The following is a 25209-nucleotide window of genomic DNA, read 5'->3' on the forward strand; positions in this document are numbered from 1 at the left end:
GTTATTTGCATTAAGCTGAATGACTTAATATTTTACTTGTTAGAAGTTTTGATTAAAGTCACGAGTATTTTCAAGATGAATTAACCCAAAACACTGGATCTAAGCATCACATATAACCTAAAATTCTCTCCATTCATATATTTATTAACTTAACCCAAATTCAACGTGAGGACAGCATCTTGCGTACAGCGACATCTCGTGGTCGTTTCTTTAACAACTCTAAAAATAGGAGCTTTACCATACTCTCGCGATACTTCACGAGGATATCTTGTGTTTCCGCTATCCTTGCGGCTCTTTGCAGAAGGGCACGAAGAGACCGAAACAAGGGTGCCCCGGTGTAGCAAGAACTCGGCACTTCATTCTTCAAACATGCTGTCCAGACTCGTTATTGTGTCAGGTATGCAGTATTCTTGCTTTTATTGATTAATGCATCTCACTCAGCTCTCACACAACCAAACTGTCAAGAAACACAAGTTTAAATTGAATGTGAAGCTGAAGGGTAAAGTGAAGGCCGCACATTTGAATGAGAGACATGCTAAAGCTAGCTTACATTAGCTACGGTAACTACAGGATATAACGTTACGATCTGAAGCTGTACTTAGTTTATTGCATTTATTTGTATCGACTGTTATTGGTAATGCGGTTGACTGTGTTGTTTCTGTCCGACATCGCGACAGACAAGTTAGATGACGATAGCTAACGTCAGCTGTAGCTACTTTAGCTAGCGCCAGCTCTGCACGCCTGTAGGTGTCACCTGTTTGACAGCTAACGTTGGTCGGTTTCGTGCTGTTTACGTTTGTAGTAGAAGGATAAACATTGGCTACACAATGTAAATCCACCAGAAGTATGTGTTTTTTTCAAGTTCATTTACAGCCAGACCAGTTGCTACCAGACATCCACATTATATTATCATCAGGTGTTGAAATGACCTCGTCCTGTAACTGGGCTTCTGTTTACTTTTGTCATTGTGAAGTTATATATACTTCGTTTCTAGTAGAGAGGTATTAATCATGAAATAAACAGATCTAAACATGACAAACAACCATAATTTGCGTCACTGACTTTACGTCCTTGTCTCCTCTGTTTGCAGCTGCTGGCCTGAAAAGCAGCAGCCCCCTTGGAGCTGGGTATGTGTCTTTACAAGTAGTATTTTACTGTATTAGTTATTTTCATTAAACATGAAAAATACACCCTACGTCCTTTAATATGAACTATTATGTTGTCTCTCACAGCCTGGTCCAGGCGTCTCGCTCCCTGCACACATCGTCCCAGAGTCTGGCCCCGGTGCCCGCTCTGCCAGAGAAGGGAGGCAAAGTTCGCCATGGCATCTTCCCCGACGAGATTTTCCAGCTCCTGTACCCCAAAACTGGAGTCACAGGTCAGTAGGCAGACGCAAGACTCAATTTTCACATATTTTCAGTTATTTTAACTTACATGCTGAAAATGTGAACACCGCTAATGTGCAAGATATCAGTAAACACTCCCAAATTTGATTAAATGAAATAGGAGTCGCAAACAGAAAACTATTAAGCCCCGATTTTATAAGAATTGAGAGTTGACGCAGACCTCAAGTTTTCTGTGAGTTGGATCAGATATGTGGCGCTTACAAGCTGAATGGCGCTTGTCCATTTAAGCACACAAGGCTTATGGCTGCGGCTTAATGTAGCACAGGCCTAGTCTCTCATGTGACATCAGTACTCCAGTAGAAAGCCAACATGTTCTGTAAAGAGCAATGTATCGGATAGTAACGCATTGCATGTGCAGTTCTGCTCTTAATAGAAATGCTTGTAGTAATAATGTGATTACATTATAAATGTTAATATAAAATCAATACAACTTTACCCTGCCCCTATACTACATATGTTGACTTTGTTGACCATGTCCCACGAGCATTGTTATTGATGTGTTTTTCATTCTTTATATCTTCATTGAATTTTGTAAATTTTCATCAAAAACGAACTGCTACATGAATCTACTTTCATTGACAATGAAAGGAATTCTAAATGTTTCTCTTCCTCACTAGGACCTTACATGCTGGGCACTGGCCTCCTCCTCTACATGCTTTCCAAGGAAATCTACGTCATCAACCATGAGACCTTTGCTGCTGCTTCCATCGGCGCCGTCATCATCTACGGTGTCAAGAAATTTGGCCCAAGTGTTGCAGCTTTTGCTGACAAACTGAACGAGGTAGGCCGATTTGCATTTTTTCCCAGTTTATTTTGGGGTTAATAATTGGATATCAAAGTAGAACAGAGATTATTGTTCAAAGATCTTTGGTATTTTCTTTTGTGCACAGCCATTGTAAGCGTGTGTGTGTTTGCAGGACAAAGTGTTTAAGGCTCAAGAGGTGAAGGTCGTGGCCGTGGCCAGTCTGGCTCAGGCTGTTGAGGATGAGAAGAAGGAACAGTGGAGAGCAGAGGGAAGATCAATGCTCTTCGACGCCAAGAGGGTAAGCAGCATCGGCTTTGCTATTTTTATTTTCCAATATATTCTTTTGTTCATAATGTACTTCTTCATATTTACAAAATATTTCATATTGACTGCTGGAAGCTGCGCAGCATCATTATGTGATCTCGGACATTTGTCGACCTCTGCTGGCAACAAGTAGGAATTGCAAAAACATCAGAGTGGCCAAATAAACCTGCTTTGGCTGTATGGAGCTGTAATACTATGAGAAAATGAATTATAATCTTGGAAAAATACTATTGCCCAAATACATAAAGGTCCTGAGAGTCATCACTGATCTATGCAACACACCAGCTTGCATCCATTTGTTTCCCTTTATATATTTGCAGTATGTTTAGAAATATGCAGTTTATAATTGAATTATGAACATTTATGAGCATATTTTGTCATCCTTGTAAATGTTTTTTGCTTTTACTCCAATAATGGCTATTTTAAAGGGACAGTTCAACCCAAAATCAAAAATACCAATGTAGTTTGTTTTGGTGCGAGTTGCTTAGTTTTGGAGATATCGGCCATAGAGAAGTCTGCCTTCTCTCCAATATAACAGGACTATACGTTATTCAACATCTGGTGCTCATCAAAGAGCCAAAAAAATACATTTGAAAAACTCAACAAACAAAGAAAGCAATGTTTTTTTCCAGAAATCATGACCTGGTTACTCAAGATATCCACAGACCTTCTTACGGGGCGACGACAACAGGAGTGGTTAAACTTTCCTCAAACCTGCAGTCATTATTTACTTATATTGTGCTTTGCTATGATTGTCTGAGAGATGAGGACAAAAACTTCATGGATTTTCCTTTTTATTGAATAAAAACAACTACAAAATATGAAATAATTCATCAAATATATTACAATAGCCCATCAAAACAAATGTGTTCACATATAAACAAATGAATGGATAGACTGTAGCCTATGCATAACATATTAAATACAAGACCTGACTTTGTTGAGACTGCAACAGTTGAAGCAAACATTTTGGCAACCCAAATGTAGACCAGATTTCCACCGTGTGGTTACAAAGACGACATGAACTCCTCTTTTCCTCTCAGAACAATGTGGCCATGCTGTTGGAGACCAACTTCAGAGAGAGGCTACACATGGTGACCAACGAGGTGAAGAGGCGCTTGGACTACCAGGTCGCGCTGCAGAATCTCCACATCCGGATGGAGCAGGAGCACATGATCAACTGGGTGGAGAAGAGTGTCATCGGCAGCATCACTCCTCAGCAGGTCGGTCTTTCAGTGTCAAACTGTCCGAAGCCTCCAGCTGGGGGATGATTCCCCCCATGCATCAACAAGTTCACACTTACTCATTACTGTGTGTGTGTTTTTAGGAGAAAGAGAGCATCGCCAAGTGCATCGCAGACCTGAATGCTCTGGCCAAGGCCACTCAGGCCACAGCTGTGGCCTAAACTGTCAAGTCTTCAAAGAAGACTTCTCTAATCCCCGACTCATGGTCCCAGGACGAGACGCTCACTTTTCTTCAAGGAATAAAACATTTGTCTCCGTCAATATGTTATGGGTGTGTACAGTATTTACACGTCAGTGATGGTAAAATAAATGGTTCTCTTACTCAACTTCATCTGTCTATTTCTTTTCTTTCAACATTTCATGTAACCTCTGTGTTTGTGATTTGTCAGCGGCGTTGTGTGTGATTGTGGAAGATATTTACCATCACAGTTTTTATTGCCATAAAAGATTACGCTTCAGCGCGTTAATTGCATAATGGAATGTTCTTGAGCACTTAAGACCTTTGATCACTTTAAAGGAGATACTGTGACGCATTTTCTAGACCTTTGGACTCAATGAGCCACAGATACAAGTACTTCAAATACTTCTCCTCAAATGACAAACCCGGCCAAGCCTCTTGAGCCGTCACTCCCGTCAAATCGTTGAGCTTTGATCCTGGTGACTTCAAGCAGGAAGTCAAGAAATCTTTCTCCGCAGTCTCTGAGGAGTGGATCCTTGTTGCTTGATAGAAAATCTATTTTAAAGAAGGGAAAGATGACACCGGATCAGAACCAACACTGACAGGTAATGAATCCATTATGTAAAGCTGATTAGAGGTTGTAATGAAAGGAGGTTAAATATATCTTGACTGATGGTGGCATAACCTCTTGTTTGGAAATGGCAGGAAATGGGAAACTTATTTTGCAGCCTACATTTAATCCCGGGTCTATGTAACAGTATATACTTAAACAGTACTCTGTGTTCTTGTGATGAGTTTAATCTTATTGCTGAATTCAAAATTCCCTTTATTGATTTACCATTTATTCTGTCCAGTCACTAACTGAAGTCTTCCAGACAGATTAATAATTACTGAATCTTTGCTCATTTTAACCATGAATTACTAACCGTTCTGTAACTCTTTGTGCCTCACTGCTTCTGGTTATTTTCAAACGTCTAACTTTTGCTGAATAGCTGACACCAGCCATCACGAGCTAATGGTAAATAGATATATATGTATATATTAGTGTAATGGAATGTACTGCCTTTAGGGTGAGTGTGCTTGACTGAGAAACGCTGTATTTTATCACTTGTGAATTCAACTTTTAACTTTTAACTTTTAACCTTCAAATGTGACATAGTCTTGCTTTCAGCTGTCAAATTCCCCACTGGGTAAACATTATTTGTATGCTATGTGAGTGGGTCTATGCAACCATCTGTCCTGGTTTCACATGAAAACGGCTGTAATTTTGGCGGAACATCTTCTATTCAATCTTACAGGTTCAAGTGGCTCCAAGGGATTCTTGCCAATTTGAAGTTTTAACTTTCCAAAAAAGACGGAAGTAGTTTAAACATGTTTGGAGACAGCCGCCCTTTCTCGTATTCCCCGAGGTTAGTACATTTAATTTCACTTTCAGACTCCCCAGTCACTGGAATTAATTTTGTTAAGCCTTTGAGCACTAATTCGATTCTTTACAGCACTATACACACATGCTCACACCCTGTCATGATAAAACACCACTGTGTTGTGGTGACCGTGCAGCGACTGGTTTATCTTCAAATCGCTGTGCCTTTGTACCGCAGGGGTTTCTCACCAGAGGACCTCCCTCAGCAGAGGCAAGCTTTCCAACAAGATAACCTCAAGGGTGCTCCACTGCAGAGAAACAACATGTCAAGGCCCAGCGCAAAATCAATATACAGTATGCTCGGACATAAACGGCCATCTCATCTGGTTGTATTTCATTTTTTGTGAGAACAAAATGTGTCAAACGTTTCTTTGAAACCATTTTCTTTACATCAGTGCAGAGAAAGGAGTACTCCGAGGTGCTGAACAAACAGCCTGACAACTTTCAAGTCCGAGTGGAGGTAAGTGAGTGTGAAATGTGCACCAGCACGGAGACGTAGTACAACCCATAGCCGTCCTAATCCATGACTCCTCCACGCTGACTCCACAGCACCTGTTCACCTGTGAGCTGGACGGCCAGGAGGTGAAGACGATGGACGAATGTTTGGCCAAGCTCAAGAGGCTGGATGCCAAAGGTCGTCTGTGGCCTCAGGAGATGATCATGGAGGTTCACGGGGGATATCTCCTGCTCAGTGACATCGAGACCAAGGTTGGTAGCCTTCACACTTCAGAGATGTTTTAACAAGTGCGGCACATGGCCAAACGTATGTGGACATCACAACTTTCATCCTGAATTCCAAGTGTTCTGCTCTTTATATAGAAAATGAGATGCTTAGAAAAGTTAAGTTTAGCGTGGAGGAGGAAAGTGTATGAAAAACCTTAAAGACGGAAGAAATGTCGAAGGTCTCTGATAAGTTTAGTAAGTGCTGCTGCTGACAAAAGCAGGTGATGAAAGTTTGCATTTTCATTATAAGTATTTTTTTTATCCCTTTGTCATTGAGTATGAAGTACTTCTAGGGAATTGACAACATTCAAATATATATAAAACAAATACAACAGATCATAATTTGTTGCAGATAGAGCATAAAGTCCTAGATTTATTTCCATCGTTGTCCCTGGTCAAGACAGAATAAGATGTTCAGTGTCTGACATTATAATTTATTTTAGAATATAAACAAAATCGTGACCATTTTTCTGTGTATGAATATTCTCAACATTGATCATTAACTGTGTATTTCCGTCATCATAATGTTTGTCCTGTTTAATCTGATTCCAAAGTCAGAGCTGGAGTCGCTGCCTTTGAGCTGCATCATGCAAACTAAAGCTGTGCTGGATAGCTGCGCCTACAACTCTCTGCTCACAGTCTCTGTGCAACAACGCAACAAACACATCCCCCAGGTGTTCATATTCCAGTGTGAGCAGACTGGGGTGAGTCACATTTCACCCTAAACTTGAGCTCCTGAAGGCATGCAGAGAAGAAAGGATGTGGTAGTCATGATGTAGTGCGCAATCTCTGAAACCGAAGCCAGTATCTGAAACCAGTATCACCATTTCACAACAATGGTTTTTTGTTGGTGTCACGAAAGTTTGATTTCATACATAATGTGTTTCACCAGGCGGAGCTCGTCAAGAGGGATCTGGATAAGGTAGTCCAAAAAGGAGGCGATGTTGTGGAACCACGCAGACACCATTCTGACATCAGGTACAATATCACGTCACGGGACTTCAGTCTGAAGGGAGACGAAATCACATCAGTGAGAAGGAAATTGAAGGGTGAAACAATGCATTAACAGCTGTCTGTCGTTGATGTTCTCAGGACTAATCTTTCGAATATCATCGGGCAAAATTTGCCAGGAGGTTTCCGGCAAGCTGGGCCTCATTCTGTGCAGCAAGAGAGGACCCCATCACCACCACCGGACCACCCGCCCCCTCAGTGGAGGATCAGAGAACCAGGTACTCATCTCCTCAAGGTTTATGGATGTGTTCTGTGCAAATACGATGGGTTCAGCACTAAAGTATCCAGTATGTTTTAAACTGTGTGTCGATGTTCGTCTTCAAACAATTCATTTTGTTGCCTTGTAGAATATATGCCGCCTCCACGATTTGACGCCCCACGAGAAGCAACGATGCACCATCTTGATCTTCATGAATTGCATATTAGCCCAGAGCTCGCTCAGCAAACGGACACAGGGAGGAACACAGTCAGTACTGCCAGTTGGACTGGTTACACGAGTCATAAAATGATAGATAGTGGATTATATCAGTGATAAATGATCATAGATGTCTAATCATTCCTCTCATCTCAAGGAACACATGCTCACACCTGCCGCTGCGGAATGATTTGTGTCACGCGTGTGCTCCTTTTCACAGGACATTTTAAACCACGTTATAAGTGATTTGGAGATCTTCATTGACAAAGTGTCTGCTGCAGCAAATGCACCTTCTTTCCCGCAAGAGGAGAAGAACAAAAATAAACCATTTAAGAAGAAAAAATCAAAGAAAAATGGTAATATCCCTTTTTTTTCTTTTTTTTTTTACTGTTTCTCTTTCCAAGGGCACATCTTCTTATGGAAGTAATTACTGGAGAAGTGACCTCCTATAGGTGCTGACATGCAGACAGCACAGATGTTTGTGTCTGATACTTTTCTTTCCCTCTCTTGAAGTACCCACTTTCAGTCTGCCGCCCTGGGAGGAATATGTCTCCTATCTTCAGAAAGTCAAGTATGGATTCAATCTTCTGGTAAATACTTCATAAAATGTCTCCAAAGATGATAAATTGACCAGAGTGGTTTTAGAAATATTTTGTGTGCACACTGTAATGTGTTGACTGGAGTGTGTGTTGCAGCAGAAAGCAGTGGGGGTGTGATTGAAACGCTCTTTGTATTACAGGGCCAGCTGGACGGGACACTAGCCAGCCCTACTGCTGCTGACTTTGTCCACATCTTCTTCACTAGTTTAGGCGCGGTAAGTTCTGCTGAACGTCTTTTTCACTGGACGAGTCTACTTTCAAGGCACAGCAGTTGATATTTACTTCCTTCATTTTTAAACAGATACTGCCTCGGTATCCTGCAGACCTTCCTCCTACTGTTCTCTCACCGCTGCTGACGGAGGCGGCCCTGCAGCTGCTGAGTCAGGTCGTGGACCCGGAGGAAGATCTCCTGTGGAGGTCTCTGGGAGACAGCTGGAACTTCCCCAGGTAGACCGGCCTTTATAACCCTCGCACACTTACACAAGTCTTTTGTTATCGAGCTTGTTACCTTCTCGTATATAGCCCTCTAATTGTATGTCACCTGCCCTGACACGCCCCAACCTGGGCCTAGTGTGTGTGTGTGTGTGTGTTTGCAGTTGTGTAAATATAGGTCAGAGTTAATGCTTCAGTCATGTGCTAACAAGTTGCCAGATTGTGAAAATCCCTCTGGCTGGTGTTTAACTGCCCTCCGCTGTGACACTTAGACTTAGTCTTTTTATATCAGTAGTTCTTCAGGAACACCCCTCCAAACGACTGTTTGACCACCGAAACCGCATTAGCATTTATAGCTGCATTTTAGAGAGGATAAACAAATAAATGCAATTCTTTCAACTTTGTGCAAGTCATCTGTTTCCCTGTTTGATTTAATCTTATAAACTAAAGGGTGCATCATTATAAACGTGGTATAAAGGTTTGTTGGGTACCTTTCTCATGCTTGAATTATCTCAAAGAGCTCATTAAAAGCAATGTTGCATGAAGTCAAGTTAAGCGGTCACTTCCGCATTTAGATCCTTCGTTCTTTTTTTGTAACTTGACTGACAGTTTCCTCCCCTCCTATCACCTCGTAGATCTAGATGGCCGGACGATGATGTCCCACTTTACATCCCAGAGTTCTACGATGGCTGGCAGCCGCCTGCCCCCCCACGCATGCCTTCCTCGCTCCCTTATCAGAACAGTCCGTTGAGCAGGAGCAGCAGCCAGCGGTTCCCACCCGGCCCTCGTGAGCCACCTCTGTACATGCGGGTCATTTACGACTTCATGGCCAGGAACAACCAAGAGTTGAGCATTATGATGGGTGATGTTGTTCAGGTGAGATGAGAAATGTGGTAATAAAGGTATAAATCCTTGTCTTGTCCAACACAATGCGAAGATTGCTTGTGGTGGTAGATAAAAATCATAGGGAACATTGGAAACTTGCATTTTTTTTAATATCAAGCAGGTTTGGAGCAGTTTATTGTATGTGCCTGAAGATGTATCTGCCTCAAACTGTCCAAAGTTACTGGAATGAGCAAAATTACATTAATGTATCAAGAGTAAATTTACTCATTCTGCAGGAAAAAATGTTTACTGTTATATATGATGTTTAAGGATTATTATTACTGCTGCATTGTGTATCTGAAGTTGTTTAAGAATGTGCTAATGTAAAGTAATTTATAAACTAAAACATTGTACTACATTACTCTAGATAAAGCCTTGTCGTCAGTCAAAGTTTGATAAAGCTGTTTTGTGTATTTACAGCAGTCACAATCATTATTGTATCAACATTCAGGTGCTTGAGATGTTTGCTTCTTTGGGCTTTTTACAGGTGGTTCAGAAATCCAAGCAATGGTGGCGTGTTCGCAACGGCCGCGACGAGGAAGGCCACGTTCCTCAGAATGTTCTGGAGCCGATGAAGAGCGAGGGGCCCATGGACGATCTACCGGTGAGCTCAGTGAAAACGTAGCTCTGCTGAGGAACCAATATTTCTCATGTGACTTCATTCCCTCCCGTCATTCTCTCTCCCTAACAGCGGGACACTCGCGGTCCTGTGACTCTGGATATGACATCGCCACCCACAGAGGTCAAAGCCTGGCTGGAGTACAAAGGTTTCTCCAAAATGTGAGTGAAGTAATGCACAGACTGGCTGGGAGCTTCAACATGTTTGTACTGTAAATAAGACTTGTGTCGCACGCTGAAGTCGTACATTCTGTGTGTTTTCATCTGCAGCACTGCGACCAGCCTCGGGGTGCTGAATGGTAAACTGCTTCTGGGGATGAGCAAGGATGATATTAGGACGGTGTGTCCCGAGGATGGAGGCAAGGTCTTCTTCCAGCTGCAGGCCATTAAATCAGCCATTGCAGTAAGTAATGTGTCAAGTGATACGCACAGCCCAACATCCAGCTGCAGCACATCAGTAATGTCTGATCCTCTTTCCTACAGCTCGCCAGTGAACCATCAGGCCTGTACAACGGCCGCTACTAACGAACCAGAAGCTTTTCTCCCGACTGTTCATCCACAGAACTGGAATTATTGTGTCTGATTCATCATTTAGTCATACATTCTCTGCTTTTAGCAATTATTTAAGGGAAAGCACTTTTACTGAATGAAACTTGTGTAATTTATCACCAGCAGCAATAATTGTGAGTTACTCAAATCAATTACTGCAATTTATTTACAATGTACTTTGTTATTTCAAGTAAATTTTGCAGTTTTCCTAACTGAGTAAACCAAAATACACATGGACATTTACTCAATTCAACACGTCCATGTTTCTTTAACGGCTGCAGTTAACAAAGTTACAGTGCATTCACGATAATTTTTCAACCTTGTCTTTATGTTCCCATGTGTGTAAGTAACCAATGGGACCATTTTTAAAATAACTGGTCCTGTATTGAAGGATAACCGTAACCGACAGCGTTACGTGATGTCCACTAACAGTGCTTGTTTTTACAACAGACTGGCTCAGATTGTTAGAAATGTTCAAAAAACAAAAAGATGTTCCCTTGCTTTTCTTGGTCTGTTTATTATTGTGTCCAAGTCTAAGGAATGTCACCATGCAAGATTTCAGAACAGGACTTCTCCTTGAGTGAGACCCTTTCTATAATGTTGTCACACTTTATAACAATCTGAACATGTCAATGGCAAACTAAAGCACTTTCAGTGGAGAACAGCTTGCGCCGATAGGGAGCCGCTGCTGTCTGCTCTTCCTCAATGAGTTGTGAGAAACTAAAAAAAAAAAAAATCTAAATTGTGTTTTACTTGTACCCTATATTATACAGTCTTTAAATTGATGCTTCGATGTTGTGTACAGAAGGTGAAGTTAAAATGAATCACAAAATTAAATAAACTCAAACATTTCACTTTAATTCATCAAAAACAAATTCTAGTCACAATGAGACTAGTAAATGAAGTGCTTTAACTCAAATTAAACTTTGGTTTCTTTTTACACAATTCTGATTCAACTAAAAATGGTTCTCATAACAGGAACGTACCGTAAATGTTCGGGAAAGTGTAAAACCTGATTAAAGGACTTGAAACCTGCACATCCAGCTAGTAAACAGCTCATTAAGAAAAGACACTCCAAACAATCTTTTCACTGGTCTTGAATTTCTGAGTTACTGAGACAGTTGCACTTGTGAACATTGTCGTTTCTCTAAGGCGGCGTCGTCTACTCTTTCTTGTTTCCCCAGTTGGCCATCCTGTTGTTGACGGGAGTCTTCATGAATCTGTCTGACTTCATGTAGGCAGCAATCTTCTCAAGAGCCTATGATGATAGAACGTACCAAGGCATTAAAAAAAACAAAAAAACCACACAACTCCACATGTACAACATTTACCTATAGCCATCACATAGACTACCACAGCAACACAGAGAAAGGCAAACAATAAGTGCTGGAGTGCATATTTGTTGGATGTGCTGTTTGTATCTAACCAACAAACATTTGAACATTCTCACCTCAAAATTGTCTACAAGAGCTTTGAGGTTCTTGAAGTCATCCAGGCACTCAGGAAAACACATCCTGTGTTGATCCAACAGCTCGTATAGGATGAAGTCTACAAAAGTGATCTGTTGTAAAGAAAAGTTATCATTCAAACATGTTAAAAAAGCTAAATAAACGCCTCAAACCAGAGACTTTATAGTAAAAATATATAGTTTTATCTGATCAGAGTCAAATGACTTGAGCGTGTTTCACTATGAACATTCACTTTACAGCAGTCACCCAACTCTGTGGAGCATTATGATCCGTAAAAATGACTGTACCACAACCTAACAAAGAACACGTTTAATGGCTGACTGACATACCTCTTTACCAGCAAACCACTTATTTTCCCCCAAGAAGTCTGAGAACTGCTTCAGTACGCCTGGCAGAGTCTTCAGGTAGTCTGGCTTCAGCGTGTCCTGATTTCAGAGAGGTGACGTTGGCATTAGTGGAGGCTCAGAGGAGTAAAGTGACACATTCAGTATCGTTAAGCGGTTTTATGTCATACTCACAAAGTCAGAGTAGCACAGCCTCACAAAGCCGTTTCTTAAGTCCATCGCCTGGTTCTCCATCATGTCCACACGGACTTTCTCCTCTTCTCCCTTTCCACCTGTGATCAGAACAGATTTAGTGAGGCACTCGGAGAATGAAGACCGAGACGCTACACCTGAAGTGTACAATTGTGTGGTTCCTTTTAAAAAGGAGACTACGAGAAATAAAGAATATATTTTGAAACATACAGAACGGATGAATGGAAATGGACATGAAATAAAAAAAAACATCTCTTTTGAACAACATATGTATATGTAGAATAAACACAATACTTACACAACTTGTGCTTACGGGCAATGTATCTCATGATAGCATTGCTCTGCACTATCTTCCGGTCTCCATCTTCCAAGTAGGGCAGCTATGGTGAGATGTTAACAATAACATTATTAGTTTGTGTTTTATGTTTGCCAGCTTTACACTTCAATTAATACTCAAAGTTAAACTCTCTTACATTGGGAAACTCCATTCCAAGTTTATCTTTTACGTCCAACCAGGACTTCTTGTCATAGCCGGGAGCTGTGTGAGAGAATAACGTGGGTTAAGTAGGTATGATGTACAGACACTTTAAGTCACTATTTGTTAAAATTCTGACAACAGTTAGTTGAATTGGTAAGTTACCTTCGCCACAGGCGTACAACTTGTTCTCATACTTGGAGCCAGTGTACTCCAGCAGCAGACGGGCAGGCTGGGCGAGCTTCACGAGTGGACAAAAATCAGAGATTAAACAGGGGCTGGTCCATTCCTTATCTTATATATCAACACATAGCGCTTTAAGATTCACAAAAAAATATCTTAATTGAATAATCTATTTGCCAATTAATCGATTATCGTTAGTTATTCAAAATAAATATAGGTGACAAACAATAAGTATGTGAATTGTTGAACTAATGTGCATTTTGTGTCAAAAAAAATCACATAAATCAGTAGTTTATCAGGTAAAAGTACAAAACTGCAGACTCTCAAATGTCAAGTTCCTCTTTGTTGTGCGACACAATGTAATCATTGAGGTTTAAAAGGTATAATAAAACGTACGCAGTTTATCAAATCAAGCTATTTCAATGCAACTCCAGGTGTTGACCATAAAAAGTTAAAAACAGAACCATTTCAATGGATATAGACATCTGACGATTTTAGCTTTTAGAGATAGTTACATTTTGTTATCTAGCAGGTGCATTGATTTATCCCTCCCAATACATTTCCCATCAAATGTTACGAACTTAACTGCAGTTTAATTTAATTGGTTACACAGGCAGAGCAGCTCCATTGTCTGATCAGTTACAACCGCACAACTAGCATCGTAGCTAATGCTAGCTCTTCAGATGCAACTTCGGCTTCATTGTTAGCAACAGTTTGAGCAAGTGGACAACGCGCCGCACGCCTCCATCGTAGTTACGTCACATTTAACCCACAGCGCTGCACACAACGGGGGCTACTTTATAAACAAAGAAGAAGAAGAAGACAGACACTCACCCCACGAATATCCCAGTACGCCAATGTCATCGTCATGTTGAATCACTAGTAGGGACCAAATGTGGCTGATAGCGACTCGTGCAGCTGCTTTAAACGGAGAGGTGGGCGGAGAGCTGGGCTGGTTTCTTTGTGTGACAGGATAGAAGCACGAGGTGGGCGGCGTAGACCTGACGGATCACGTGTTTGAGGGTTTAGACCTGCTCAAACGGGATTCAGATTCTTCACGTGAATGCAGCCTCGTGTGTGGATAATAAGGCAGTTTCTGTAAACCGGTTCTTTGTTTGCACAACTATTGTTCTTGCTGCTGCAGAGCAATTAACTGTAATCAGCTAACTGACAATCGTTTTAACACGACCAGACTCAATCCTTGTAGTAGGTTTGTAGACGGTCTGAATGTTGTGTTGGATTTCCTGCTGACTTTGACCCAGAGTGGAGCGCAATGACCTGAATAGGATTATGGACACGCCACACAATGCACTCTTTGTTTCACGCCCTTTAGTCACTCCTATACGACTGACAAGAAAACAAACTAGTTACTGATAAAACGGACCTTATTTGTCTACATACATTCATCATACTGATATTTGCTTTCTGGGATGTAAAAACGACAGCTAGTCAAGCACTCCAATATGAACATTTATTTTTCTTAGACACAAATGCAATTCGATTATATTTCACAAACAGCACATACAGTTCTCTTGGAGGGACACTTCGGGCTTTTGAATAGCAACAAGAAACCCCAGAGACAACATCAAGACCCAGACTTAAGGCAGGAGTTTGAAAAGGGTGTGTCAAGTTAGTCGACTTTCAGTTCTCACAAATGTTTTTCCAACAAAGTCGCAATTTTGTGCAAAGAGGAAAAGCGGAAGGAACAGATCATGCGTCATGCACTGATTCTGAAATGTATGTATTTTTAATATCTGTGTGTAAAGGACAGAGTTACTGTTCAGACTGAAACAATCATTAAATAAGAGTCAGTATAATAAGATGCTACAACCGAGTAGCATTACTGCACACCAGAAACAAATATTGAGGAGCACACATGCAGCTCTACGGAATAACTGTAAAAACAAGCCCAACAACCATATGACGCAAAACAGCTGTGGGAAATTTGTCATCATTACCAGTAGAAGGAATACAGAAGATGTCGATTTCTCTGCCAGTTATACAGCAGAAGCTATTGTGCTGTGGATAATAACACTAGGAAATGTCAACCATACAAACAACAACTCATGCAGTGTGAGGTTTCAAAACCTTCTCCACACTTCGAAATAGATTGGAGTCTATAAATAGGATTTTTTTTCCACCCGTTTTTAAACTTCAGAAAGTAACCTCCCCCATGGTCACTAAAACCTTCAACATTTCCTGAAATGATACCAAGTGCATGACCTCAATGGTAGCTACAGCCCTGTATGTAGCTAGAGACTCTTTACTTTGAAAAATTGTTCCAGGTCATCTTCCTGCTTTAGTCGGTCAGTGTAGTATCAAGTTAAGTATTATTAAAGGGTTGAATCTTGAATGTCAATATTATAGGAAATACAGACTCTGTACAGAAACTCTGACAAAATGATGTCTCAAACCACGACTGTCTTATTATTTAAAAATAAATACATCGAGAGACAACGTGAAATTGACACGACAAATTACACAAAGATTGACGCAAGAAACTAAAGGAAGTAAACACCTCGGGTGCACAGATTATAGGTCCTCTCTCATACTGCCACAGTAGCAATTCTCAAAAATTGCCTTGTGTACCGGTAAAAGCTTTTCTCTTTTCACAGGTGTGATATGTCGATATGCAAATCTTTACGAAGTCCTGATGTGAGAACAGGGAATGTCGAGAGTGTTTGTGTTGTAGTGCCTGTTCACTTCTCTCCCTGCCCAGCTCCCATACACAGACTCCCCTCTTCGTCGATGGTATCCAGCTCGTCTGTGCGAATGGCCTGTGTGATTAAATTCAACTCCTCACACATGGTCTCATACCGGTACCCCACACGGATGTCAGGAACGTTGGTGCGCCTGATGTCATTACTCTCCTGCCCTTCCTTGTTATGATGTGGGCCGAGCCAGGATCTCTTCACCTGATACAGGAGAGGAGCGAAATTAAACATATTGTCTGCAGAACAATCGACTGTTTTGTAGTTAGACAGTAAAACTGGATAACGTGTTTTTGTGCTATAAAGATAATTACCCTTTGAGAGAATCCGCTCATCAGCACGCTGTTTCTGGCAAGCTCACACATGTCGCAGGAGCTCAGTTTCCACACCTGAGCAGCAATGCTGTACTCCTCCATCAAGGGCTCCTACACAGCACAGAATAAATATCACTTTAAGTCATACACGGCTCCTTGACCATCTTATACAATGTAGCATTTTCATTAAAATCTATAAATAACCTAATTTTAGTAAACATATGTATGGGGAGGTTAAAAAGTTAATTACAACATACTATTTGTCTTGCAACTGAGCTGTCTAAATGTATTACTGCAGGTCGGCCATACCGTTCTTTGACATTTTTGGATTAGGAAACATCTTTAGATAGTTGTGATAACAGCAAGTGGATTTTAATGACATGGTCCCAGAAATTCTGTCTCAAATAAGATGTGTATTGACCACTCGTGGAATGAAAGACACCTGGAGTGGCCAGAAGTCAAACCAGAAGCCCAACTGGGGGCGAAGAGGATTCATCATCTGACATTGTTTTATTAAGAAGACAACAGGGTCTTCAGATGTCATAATGCTAAAGCTGTGATCAAATGTTGTCCTCTGCAATATTAGAAATATGTGCATTCAGCAGCTTTAATCCTGGACATGTGTTCATCAGTTTCTGTGAATTTCCCGTGTGTTCGAAAGCAGACTCTGCCAGTTACAATGTAAACTACCATTTAGAGAAGCAATTAGACACATTCAATGTATCTAATTCAATTCAATGCTGGCAATAAGTTGTTTAAAAAATTGGGTGTGATATTATAAAAATACTGAGAATTATAACTGTAATTTAAAGTGCTTGATATTGGTTTTCGTCCATCTAATAAAAATAATTGACTGGCGTACACTGACCTTGGTGAAGTGAAACTGCAGAGGGTCGTCCGTGGACAGAGAGACCACGAGGCCTCTGGACAGGTACTCTGGTAGAGGGTTACGATGGTAGCTGAGGAACAGGCTGTTATTGCTGAGAGGGGACATGGCGATACCTATCTGGGCCAAGTAGTACAGATACTGCAGCACAGGAGCCTGGAGGACCATAAGGCATAAAGTGTGCTGTAATAAACAATCAATGCTCTAGGAGTAGATGAATACCACAGCCCTAATTTTCCATGAGCCTTTAATTAAGGAACAACATTAAAACGCAAAAAACAGTTCGATTATCTATTCGAATCATCAATTCCTCACAAACTCTTGGACCAATAAAGTCTGATTAGAGTTGTGATATTGAGGCCACACCTTCCTGAGCAGCAGCCCATGGGAGATGTTCTCTGACAGCATGAAACCAGACACCAGGTGATGGATCGGCCCCGCCTCCCCACAATGAGGACGCAGGACGAGCGTGGGAAACCCTCGCTGCCTGCAACACAACAGACACAGAGACCAGAAGGTGACTTCAGCGGATTAAAGGGAGACAACAGATTTCAGCTTTGTTTGAGGTATAAACAATCAGGCAAAGTATGGTCTGCATAGATGAACATTCGTCTCGTATAAGAGTTTATTTTGTTTTTGTTGTTTGTTACCCTGTACTATACAATCCCACACACACACACACACACACACACACACACACACACACACACACACACACACACACACACACACACACACACACACACACACACACACACACACACACACACACACACACACACACACACACACACACACACACCTTGTTATGAAGGTTTTTGTAGTCTGTTTTCAATGAGTAGGTGGAGTTGAGACAATTTGCTGTCAAATCTGTTCAGGATGCATTCAAAATTAAATCTTTCATAAGTTAGTCCTGTAATTAATAGTTAATGTCATAAGCTTATTCAATCTATTCCAGTCCAAAATATTTACATGCAAAATATTTCCTCATTCTCGAATAATTGTGTTTTTATGTGTTATGTTTTGTAGCTGGAAAAATGTGAAGGAAAAGAAAGAAAAACTGACATTTCAAAAGTTGTTGCTCTATTATTATTTGCATTTAAACTGCAATTTGTCTTGGATATTTAACACATTTTAAAAAGAAACAATGGAAAGTAGATTATGTACCTGCGCAGGTGATTCAGCACGGCCATGTTTGCATACATATAGTAGAGGTAGTAGGTGTAGGGCGGGTTGTCCTCCTGTGTCCAGTTGACCGGCAGCGGACTGTCCAGGTTGAAGATATGTTGCTCTGGTTTCGATTCATCATCCACACTGTCAAAACCCACAACCTGTGTGAGGAACCGACAAGAGATCCATGAAACCCTTTGAGTTCTGGCGACATGTGAATCATACAAATTCGTGATGTTACAGCAAAGACTTCATACGTGCTGAAGGAAGAGGTGCAGCTCTGGGTGGCTGCGGGGGTTCACTGTAACCTCAAACAGAGGCACGAAGACATTCTCCAACATCTCTTGGAAGTTGCACAGCTGTTTCTTCGTGTGGTAGACGTCACTTTGAGAGAGAAATGCAAACGAAGAAGTGACTTATGGTTGTGTTGATGAAATTGACTTATGTATGCTGCAGATATTTCAATGATGCTTAGCGACTCACAAGAGTCTTGGCACTTGCACAAGCCAGCGCACATTGCCGGAGTAGACCTGATGCGTTACAGCCCACTTGGCCAGTTTGTCCCACTCGTCCCTGCAGCGTCCGTAGATCGACAACCTGAGCTCCACGTTCTGGTACTTGCTCTCCTCCAGGTCTGCCATCACCTCCTGAAAAGCAGTGACGCAATCAATCAGCAGATGGCGCCAGTGTCTCATGCGCTCGTTCTGCAGCTAACAGCGGTAACAGCATTTTTTAAAGAGCAAGTGAGCACCTTAACAATGTGGCCAAAGTATTTCCCCTCGATGTGGTTGTCTGTTTTGATGAAGATCTCTCTCAGGATGGACTCGCCAATGGGGTTGTATTTGGCATTGAACTTGTCAAAGCGATGAAAAGTGTTCCGGTCCTGCAAGAAGAGTTAAAAAACAGAGTCTCTCATTATCTGATGCTGTTGTCTGGTTGAATCAACATTCGTCTTTTTAACATTTTGGTCCAGTTTTTAACCACTGATTATCTTTTTGTCTGTCCATCATGGCCGTTACTCACTGCGTGCATGTCCAGGGTGTCCACGCTCAGGTCAAAGGCAGTCAGGTTCATGGTCTCAAACACCTCCATGAGCGTCTGACCCTTGCCTCTTTCTACATGCACAATCTCCTTCGGATACTTCTTCATTGCCCTTTTGATAAAACGCAGAAGGTGCTTCTGGTTCATGCAGGATGAAGCGTGAACGTGTGTGTCCACCTGTAAAAACAGATAAATGGAGACAAAGAAGTTATATATTGGAGTCTGGTTCTGGATAAACTATTTTGATTAGGCTCAGTAGAAACAGCCGCCAACTTCACCTTACGGATATTGTAAAAGTCACGATGTGGGACTTTTTTCTGTGCTGCCAACTCTTTCATCTCATTCAGCAGAATGTGCATCTGGAACTTGGAGCTAAGATACTGCAGACGACGGTAGCAGAAGGACTTTCTGTAGCATAGGGAAACAAAAACAAGTAGTTGGTACTTTCTGAGAGAGATTGAAAATGTGGTTCAGATGGTTCAAAAAGTACAGAGACCAGAAAGTCTTGTGATAAACAATTTGAACAGTCCATTATCACCATTAAAACAACAACAAAACAATCTAACATCTATACACACTGTTCTGTGATCAATAATAAGGAAGCATACACTGGTCCGTTGATAATGAGGGCCATCATCACGTTCATATCAGCGATATACTCCTGCAGGTCTGGATACGGCAGGTCCAGCTCTGTGCTCCTGTTGGCAACATCAAAACTTAAGCAGGAAAGTCTCCGCGACCAACAAATAAAGGTGTAAGTCTAAAAACATCCAACCACATGGAGGACTACAACATAAAGCATGCGAGTGATTCCTCATAAATAGCTCACTTCTCCATAATGTTCCTCGTCGTGTACACATGCATGACACCGTCCACCATCTTGCAGCCGTAACCAACATCATGGGGCATGCCGGCAGGGTCCTGGTTCTCATAGGGGTGCGCTTCAGAAGCAGATGGGTGCACCGTGGCATCTGAGAGGAAACAGAACGGCACACTGTGTCACGGCTCTGAACGAGGTGGGAACGCACATGCAACTAAGGTCAGATTTAAAACAGCCTGAACGTTGTGACAGCTCGGTAAGAGGTGGAGGTGGACAGATGGATTATGAAATCCGTGGGTGTGCCAGATTAGATCTCAATGAGAGTACGGCACACAACACTGGACATGACTTGCATTCCCATATAAGAACCAGTATGTAGGACTTCGGGGGATCGATTGGCAGAAATGGAATATCATATTCATAAGTATTTTCATTGGTGTATAATCACCTGAAACTAAGAATCATTGTGTTTCTTGTTAGCTTCGAATGAGCCCTTCGTATCTACATAGGGAACAGGTTCTCTCTACTTCATCCACAATGTTGCATCGTCATGTTTCGACTGCTGCTCAGAACGGACAAACCAGACACCGGCTCTGGAGAGGGCCTTTTGCGTTTCTACGCTTCCTGAAGGCCACCGTAGGTTATACTGGGAGGGGTGTTGACTGTTGTTTTGAGTTCAACCAATCAATTTTGCTGCTGTTTTTGTCTACAGATATGATATATATTGGATGTCTGTCTGTCTTGGAGGAGGGATCCCTCCTCAATTTGTTTTTTTTTGCAGGTTTTCCTCATTCGCATTGAGGGTCTGAGGACAGAGGATGTCTTATACAGAACAGTTTGAGGCAAATTTGTGATTTGAGATTTTGGACTACAAAAATGAATTAATGTTATTATTGTGTTATTGAATGTAAGGAAATGGCATAAAAAGGTGCCCAACACAAAGTTCCAGAGCTCAAGGAATCTCAGAAACCAAAAATATACAACGACAACAAAGAAAAGCAGAAAATCCAAAAATATGAAAAGCTGGAACGAGAAAATTATAAATTACATAAATACTTTATGATTAATCAATTATCATAGTTGTTGCAGAATATTTTTTGAATAATTTCATTGCCTAATCGTTTCAGCACAAGTCAGGGCCTCCTGTTTGTTAAGTGATGAATGATGTTTTGTGCCCAGTATATGAGGATGGCGGTGTAGATGTGTACACACCTGCAGTGGCTGAGGTCTCTGTGATCTCCTCCTCATATATATCCAAGTCCAGAGGTCTTTCACTCAGCTCCTGAAGGCAACGAGCGGTGGTGACGCAGAAACTCTGCAGCGACAGACCCATATACTTCTGCCTGATGAACAGAGCCTTCACCACACATTTGGCTGCATCCAACAGATCTGTGAAGGGAACCTTGATAGAAGAACAATAGAATGAAAAGGAATCATGTTGGAAAAAAAAGAAGGTGTCCTTTTCAGAGAGGAGGTGTTACTTAATTCTGAGAAACAACACAACATGCTTCTAGTAAGAAATACTTTCTTTTCCAATCGTCCCTACATCACTGGTACTCTGACTTACCCCACATTTCTCCTCTCCAGAAATAGCGACTCGCTGGTACTCTGTCTCTGGAACCGGTTGTCTCTCCAGGTCAAAAGCTTGGCTCTGCTCGTTCATGTATCTGATAAGAGATTAACAAAAGAATTACTTAAACTATTTTCTATTCTGGTACTTTCTGTTAAGTATTCAATGCATAATGACACAACTGTTGCCTGTAGCCAGAGGAAACACTCACTCGAGATCACTGGCACTGTCAGTCTTCATGAACTCCTGTTTGGCTCGCAGGAGGATGTCGGGTTCAAACCTGAGAACAGAGAGGCTCATCGTCATTATAGCTTTCGGATCATTAGAGCAGAGTCTCGTTGCAAATACAGCCACAGATGTTTGTATATTAAACTAACAACCTCCTTCTCTTCACTTACTTCACATCCTGGCTGATCTGTCGCTCAAGGCGATGACGTCTCTCCTCCAGCTGTTCTATGGGGCTGTCTTCTGGAAACTCATAAGGGGCGCTGCGCATCTCACTCTCTGCCAGAGTGCGTGAGAACAGCTCCTTCACAGAGACAGTACACAACATTATGAAAGTCTACACATATAGCCACAAGTCATTTTAAAGTAAATCTTTAATATTCAAATCACAAATCAAAACCCTTTACAGAAATGCTTTTCATGTGTGACCAATGTGTTTAGCTTTTTTATGATGATTTTAGAGTTTGTAAAGAATTTTGAAAAGCGCTATATATATATATAAAATTATTATTATTATTATCTTTTAGGCTAATAATTCACGGAGTAGCTACTAACCTCAGCAATCTCCTTGTACTTCCCGTCCATGGATGTACGCAGGTCAATGGATTGTTTCAAGGCCACCGGGATCCCAGGCAAGGAATGCTGGGAAGTGAGGAGGTGGCGGGCACCACGGAGATCAGCTGCAGATAAAGAGGAGGAGAACGAGGGAAACTCACAAAATGAGTGAGAAAATGATGTCTCTTCTAGAATAATCCAAGCTGTAGTTTCAACTCAAGAAACGAAGAAGGGCACATTAAGGCCTCAGTATCTTCTAATCAGACAAGTAACGACCTCATTTCAGTCGCCCTACAGATGCACACAGCAACTCATTTCAGGTCGAAAAGATCATAAATCAGTTTTGCTCACAACAGCTGCATCCTATTAACTGACAATGAGATTATCAACCAAGATTGACATCATCTAGTATGAAAAAAGTAGGCTCAACGTGAAAATGAATCAGCTAAACTCGCTTAATCTGTTTCATGAGAGTACTCTGTCTTTATGATTTGTCATTTCTTCAACATATAATTCACAATGTGTCACAAATTCCCCTTCACATTAGTTTGTTTTCATCCTGTCTGCTTGTTTTACTAACTCTCCTGTCATTTCAGATCCTATTCACACCCGATCATCTCTCATTCCCCTCACCTGGTCCTCCACACCCATCTCACCTGCAGCCCATCCCCTCATTAGCCCTCACTATTTAGGTCCCCTCACTTGCACTTGTTCCCTGCCAGATTGTCTTTTGTGTTATTGCCAAGTTCTCCAGCGTATCTTCATGATCTGCCTGTTTTCGGCCTTGGATTTCTGCCTGCCCCTTATTGGATTTGTTCGCCTGTTTGACTGACCTCCTGGTTTTGACCCTGCCTGAACTCAAGTAAAAGAACTGAACTTGTATCTTGTCTCCGAGTTGTGCTTTTAGGTTCTAGTATCTGTAATCCTTACACAATGACAAACGGTCTGCAGAAGATTGTTGTTTCTCTGTCAGTGGGCCTTCACACAACAGTGGAGGTCTGAGGTCAGCGCCTCAAGACACAATGGACCATTCAGGTGGAGAGCCCATCGGCACATTCACCGGCTAATACCCTCCATTGTTGACATTTCAAGACTCGAGTTTTAGACAAACCCAGTTATCATAGAAAGGAAAGAAACAAAAAAGAAGGGGGCTGATCATTGAAAAAAGACTTGGGACAAAGACTGCTGATGATGCTCGGAGAGGAAAACAAAGATGTGAGAAACAAACGGTGAGGAGACACCATATGCCTTCACTGCTGTGTTTTCCCTCTGGGTGTATATTTAGCAGCCTGTCTGCAAGGATATTAACCTTTCCCTCGAAACAATAGACGCACCTGCCACTGAAATATTCATCATCCTGTTAAATATTTCATCCTGTGTGTGCTGGAGTGTCATTGATCCTGTTGTCTCTCAGCATTTATAAACCATACACAGAAGGTCAAAGTGGCCCCACTGTAGGATACCTGCAGTCTGTGTTGTTGTGTTGAGCCTGATTTATTTAGCACAGCATGTCTGAGTCTGTCTGCGTTATGGGAACAGTAGAGGATACCAAAGAGGCCAATGAACTGGGCTGATTAGGACTCAACTAAAAGTTTCATTGAAGGTACAAAAACACTTGAGAAGGCAGACGAAATGGTGGCTGTGAAGAGAAAAGAGGCGATGGTGTAATCATTGTCCCCAACTCACCACATTGCTTTATCACCTTCTGCTTAACACTGTCCAATCAACACATCCCACTCAACACGCTGAACAAGTTTGCCTGCACCACAAGGCAGCGACGTCAAAACATACACAAGTATCTCGGACTAAAATACCTCAGCGAACACGGAGGGAATCACAAACTTCTTCAGTGTATGTATTCAAGTGGGCTGATGCTTCGACCTTTAAAAGGCTGAATAGTCGAGCTCCAACATTAAGCTTTGAGTTGGAAAAAGAAAAGATGTACAAATAATCGAATTTAATGTTGATTAATGAGATCGCCTCTACAGGAAGAATTCTAACCATATGAGTTAATATGTGAGGTAGTTTGAAAAAAAGACAAAATGATGGTAGATATAGAAAAATATATATTTGGAAAACGATTCTTAAATAAAACAAGCAAGAAGTTTAACAGAGTAAAACAAAATGTTTTTGAAAATGTTACAAAGAGTTGCAGAACATATAGTATAGCTATGCTATGTTACACCATAAAAAGTATATAAATATATATATAAATATATATGTACATGTATGTATGTATATATATATATGTATATATATATATATGTATATATATATATATGTATATATATATGTATATATATATATATAAAGAGTAAACAAGACATCTGAAGACTTCATCTACAGAGTTCGGAAATACTGTACGAAGGACATTTTACAAACAAATAATCAGACTAAACGACAGTGAAAATAGTAGTTGCAGCTGAAGTCCACTTTGATATGGAAAAGAACAATTGTTGCGTCATCTGCAAACATTATGGAAGAACCTCTACCCGACTCATTTGTTAAATCGTCATACATATACATAATACATAGCTTAAATGAATAATAATGACAACACATGCTGTGAAGCCAAACTGCAGAAGTTTCAGTCACAAAGTCCACAAAGTCAAGGTACAGATAGATGCTCCTCCGGTGATGGGAGGGAGCGTGTCTGTGTAATGCACTGGCCGGCTACGATGTTATCTCTGCTGTCGGTTTGG

At 41.3% G+C, this 25209-nt stretch overlaps 4 protein-coding genes across 4 annotated transcripts; 2 read left to right on the plus strand and 2 right to left on the minus strand.

The window, feature by feature from the left end:
* The first annotated feature begins 282 nt into the window (after nt 1-282).
* atp5pb (ATP synthase peripheral stalk-membrane subunit b) lies at nt 283-4050 on the plus strand. Its single transcript, XM_079273966.1, has 7 exons — nt 283-397; nt 1091-1127; nt 1233-1378; nt 2024-2187; nt 2324-2449; nt 3519-3698; nt 3803-4050. The coding sequence occupies exons 1-7, from the start codon at nt 370-372 to the stop codon at nt 3878-3880; spliced, it is 759 nt and encodes a 252-aa protein (XP_079130092.1). The 5' UTR covers nt 283-369; the 3' UTR covers nt 3881-4050.
* Nucleotides 4051-5268: 1218 nt separating this feature from the next.
* eps8l3b (EPS8 signaling adaptor L3b) lies at nt 5269-10563 on the plus strand (the record flags this gene model as incomplete). Its single annotated transcript, XM_079273113.1, has 16 exons — nt 5269-5306; nt 5499-5614; nt 5716-5780; nt 5870-6032; nt 6602-6747; nt 6936-7021; nt 7136-7289; nt 7690-7825; nt 7983-8059; nt 8209-8283; nt 8370-8515; nt 9136-9376; nt 9873-9989; nt 10077-10165; nt 10274-10406; nt 10487-10563. 16 exons carry the CDS (start codon nt 5269-5271, stop codon nt 10526-10528), a joined length of 1824 nt encoding a protein of 607 aa, XP_079129239.1. The 3' UTR covers nt 10529-10563.
* Nucleotides 10564-11714: 1151 nt separating this feature from the next.
* Nucleotides 11715-14085, minus strand: LOC306780679 (glutathione S-transferase Mu 3-like; the record flags this gene model as incomplete). The annotated part of the gene is made up of 8 exons (XM_079273114.1): nt 11715-11810; nt 12003-12113; nt 12351-12446; nt 12540-12637; nt 12856-12937; nt 13031-13095; nt 13198-13273; nt 14050-14085. The coding sequence occupies 8 exons, from the start codon at nt 14083-14085 to the stop codon at nt 11715-11717; spliced, it is 660 nt and encodes a 219-aa protein (XP_079129240.1).
* Nucleotides 14086-14121: 36 nt separating this feature from the next.
* ampd2b (adenosine monophosphate deaminase 2b) lies at nt 14122-22614 on the minus strand. Its single transcript, XM_079272865.1, has 18 exons — nt 22508-22614; nt 22126-22256; nt 21939-22007; nt 21725-21824; nt 21370-21559; nt 20167-20308; nt 19946-20035; nt 19616-19745; nt 19320-19514; nt 19048-19179; nt 18780-18943; nt 18554-18680; nt 18294-18457; nt 17493-17613; nt 17109-17282; nt 16241-16351; nt 15174-16130; nt 14122-14246 (listed from the first exon to the last, which is right to left on the minus strand). Exons 1-17 carry the CDS (start codon nt 22535-22537, stop codon nt 15915-15917), a joined length of 2286 nt encoding a protein of 761 aa, XP_079128991.1. The 5' UTR covers nt 22538-22614; the 3' UTR covers nt 14122-14246; nt 15174-15914.
* Nucleotides 22615-25209: the final 2595 nt, after the last annotated feature.

Source organism: Melanostigma gelatinosum (genome assembly GCF_949748355.1).
Source record: "Melanostigma gelatinosum genome assembly, chromosome: 8".
NCBI classification, from domain to species: Eukaryota; Metazoa; Chordata; class Actinopteri; order Perciformes; family Zoarcidae; genus Melanostigma; species Melanostigma gelatinosum.

Excerpts from the sequence above, each read along its gene's own strand:
- ampd2b (XM_079272865.1), bottom strand. The coding sequence starts at position 22,537 with ATGGACGGGAAGTACAAGGAGATTGCTGAG. Across the intron at positions 21,825-21,938 it reads GACAGTGCCAGTGATCTCGA|ATACATGAACGAGCAGAGCC; the intron begins GTGAGTGTTTCC and ends ATCTCTTATCAG. Across the intron at positions 20,309-21,369 it reads AGAGACCTCAGCCACTGCAG|ATGCCACGGTGCACCCATCT; the intron begins GTGTGTACACAT and ends GTTTCCTCTCAG.
- atp5pb (XM_079273966.1), top strand. The coding sequence starts at position 370 with ATGCTGTCCAGACTCGTTATTGTGTCAG. Across the intron at positions 398-1,090 it reads CAGACTCGTTATTGTGTCAG|CTGCTGGCCTGAAAAGCAGC; the intron begins GTATGCAGTATT and ends CTCTGTTTGCAG. Across the intron at positions 1,379-2,023 it reads CCCCAAAACTGGAGTCACAG|GACCTTACATGCTGGGCACT; the intron begins GTCAGTAGGCAG and ends CTTCCTCACTAG.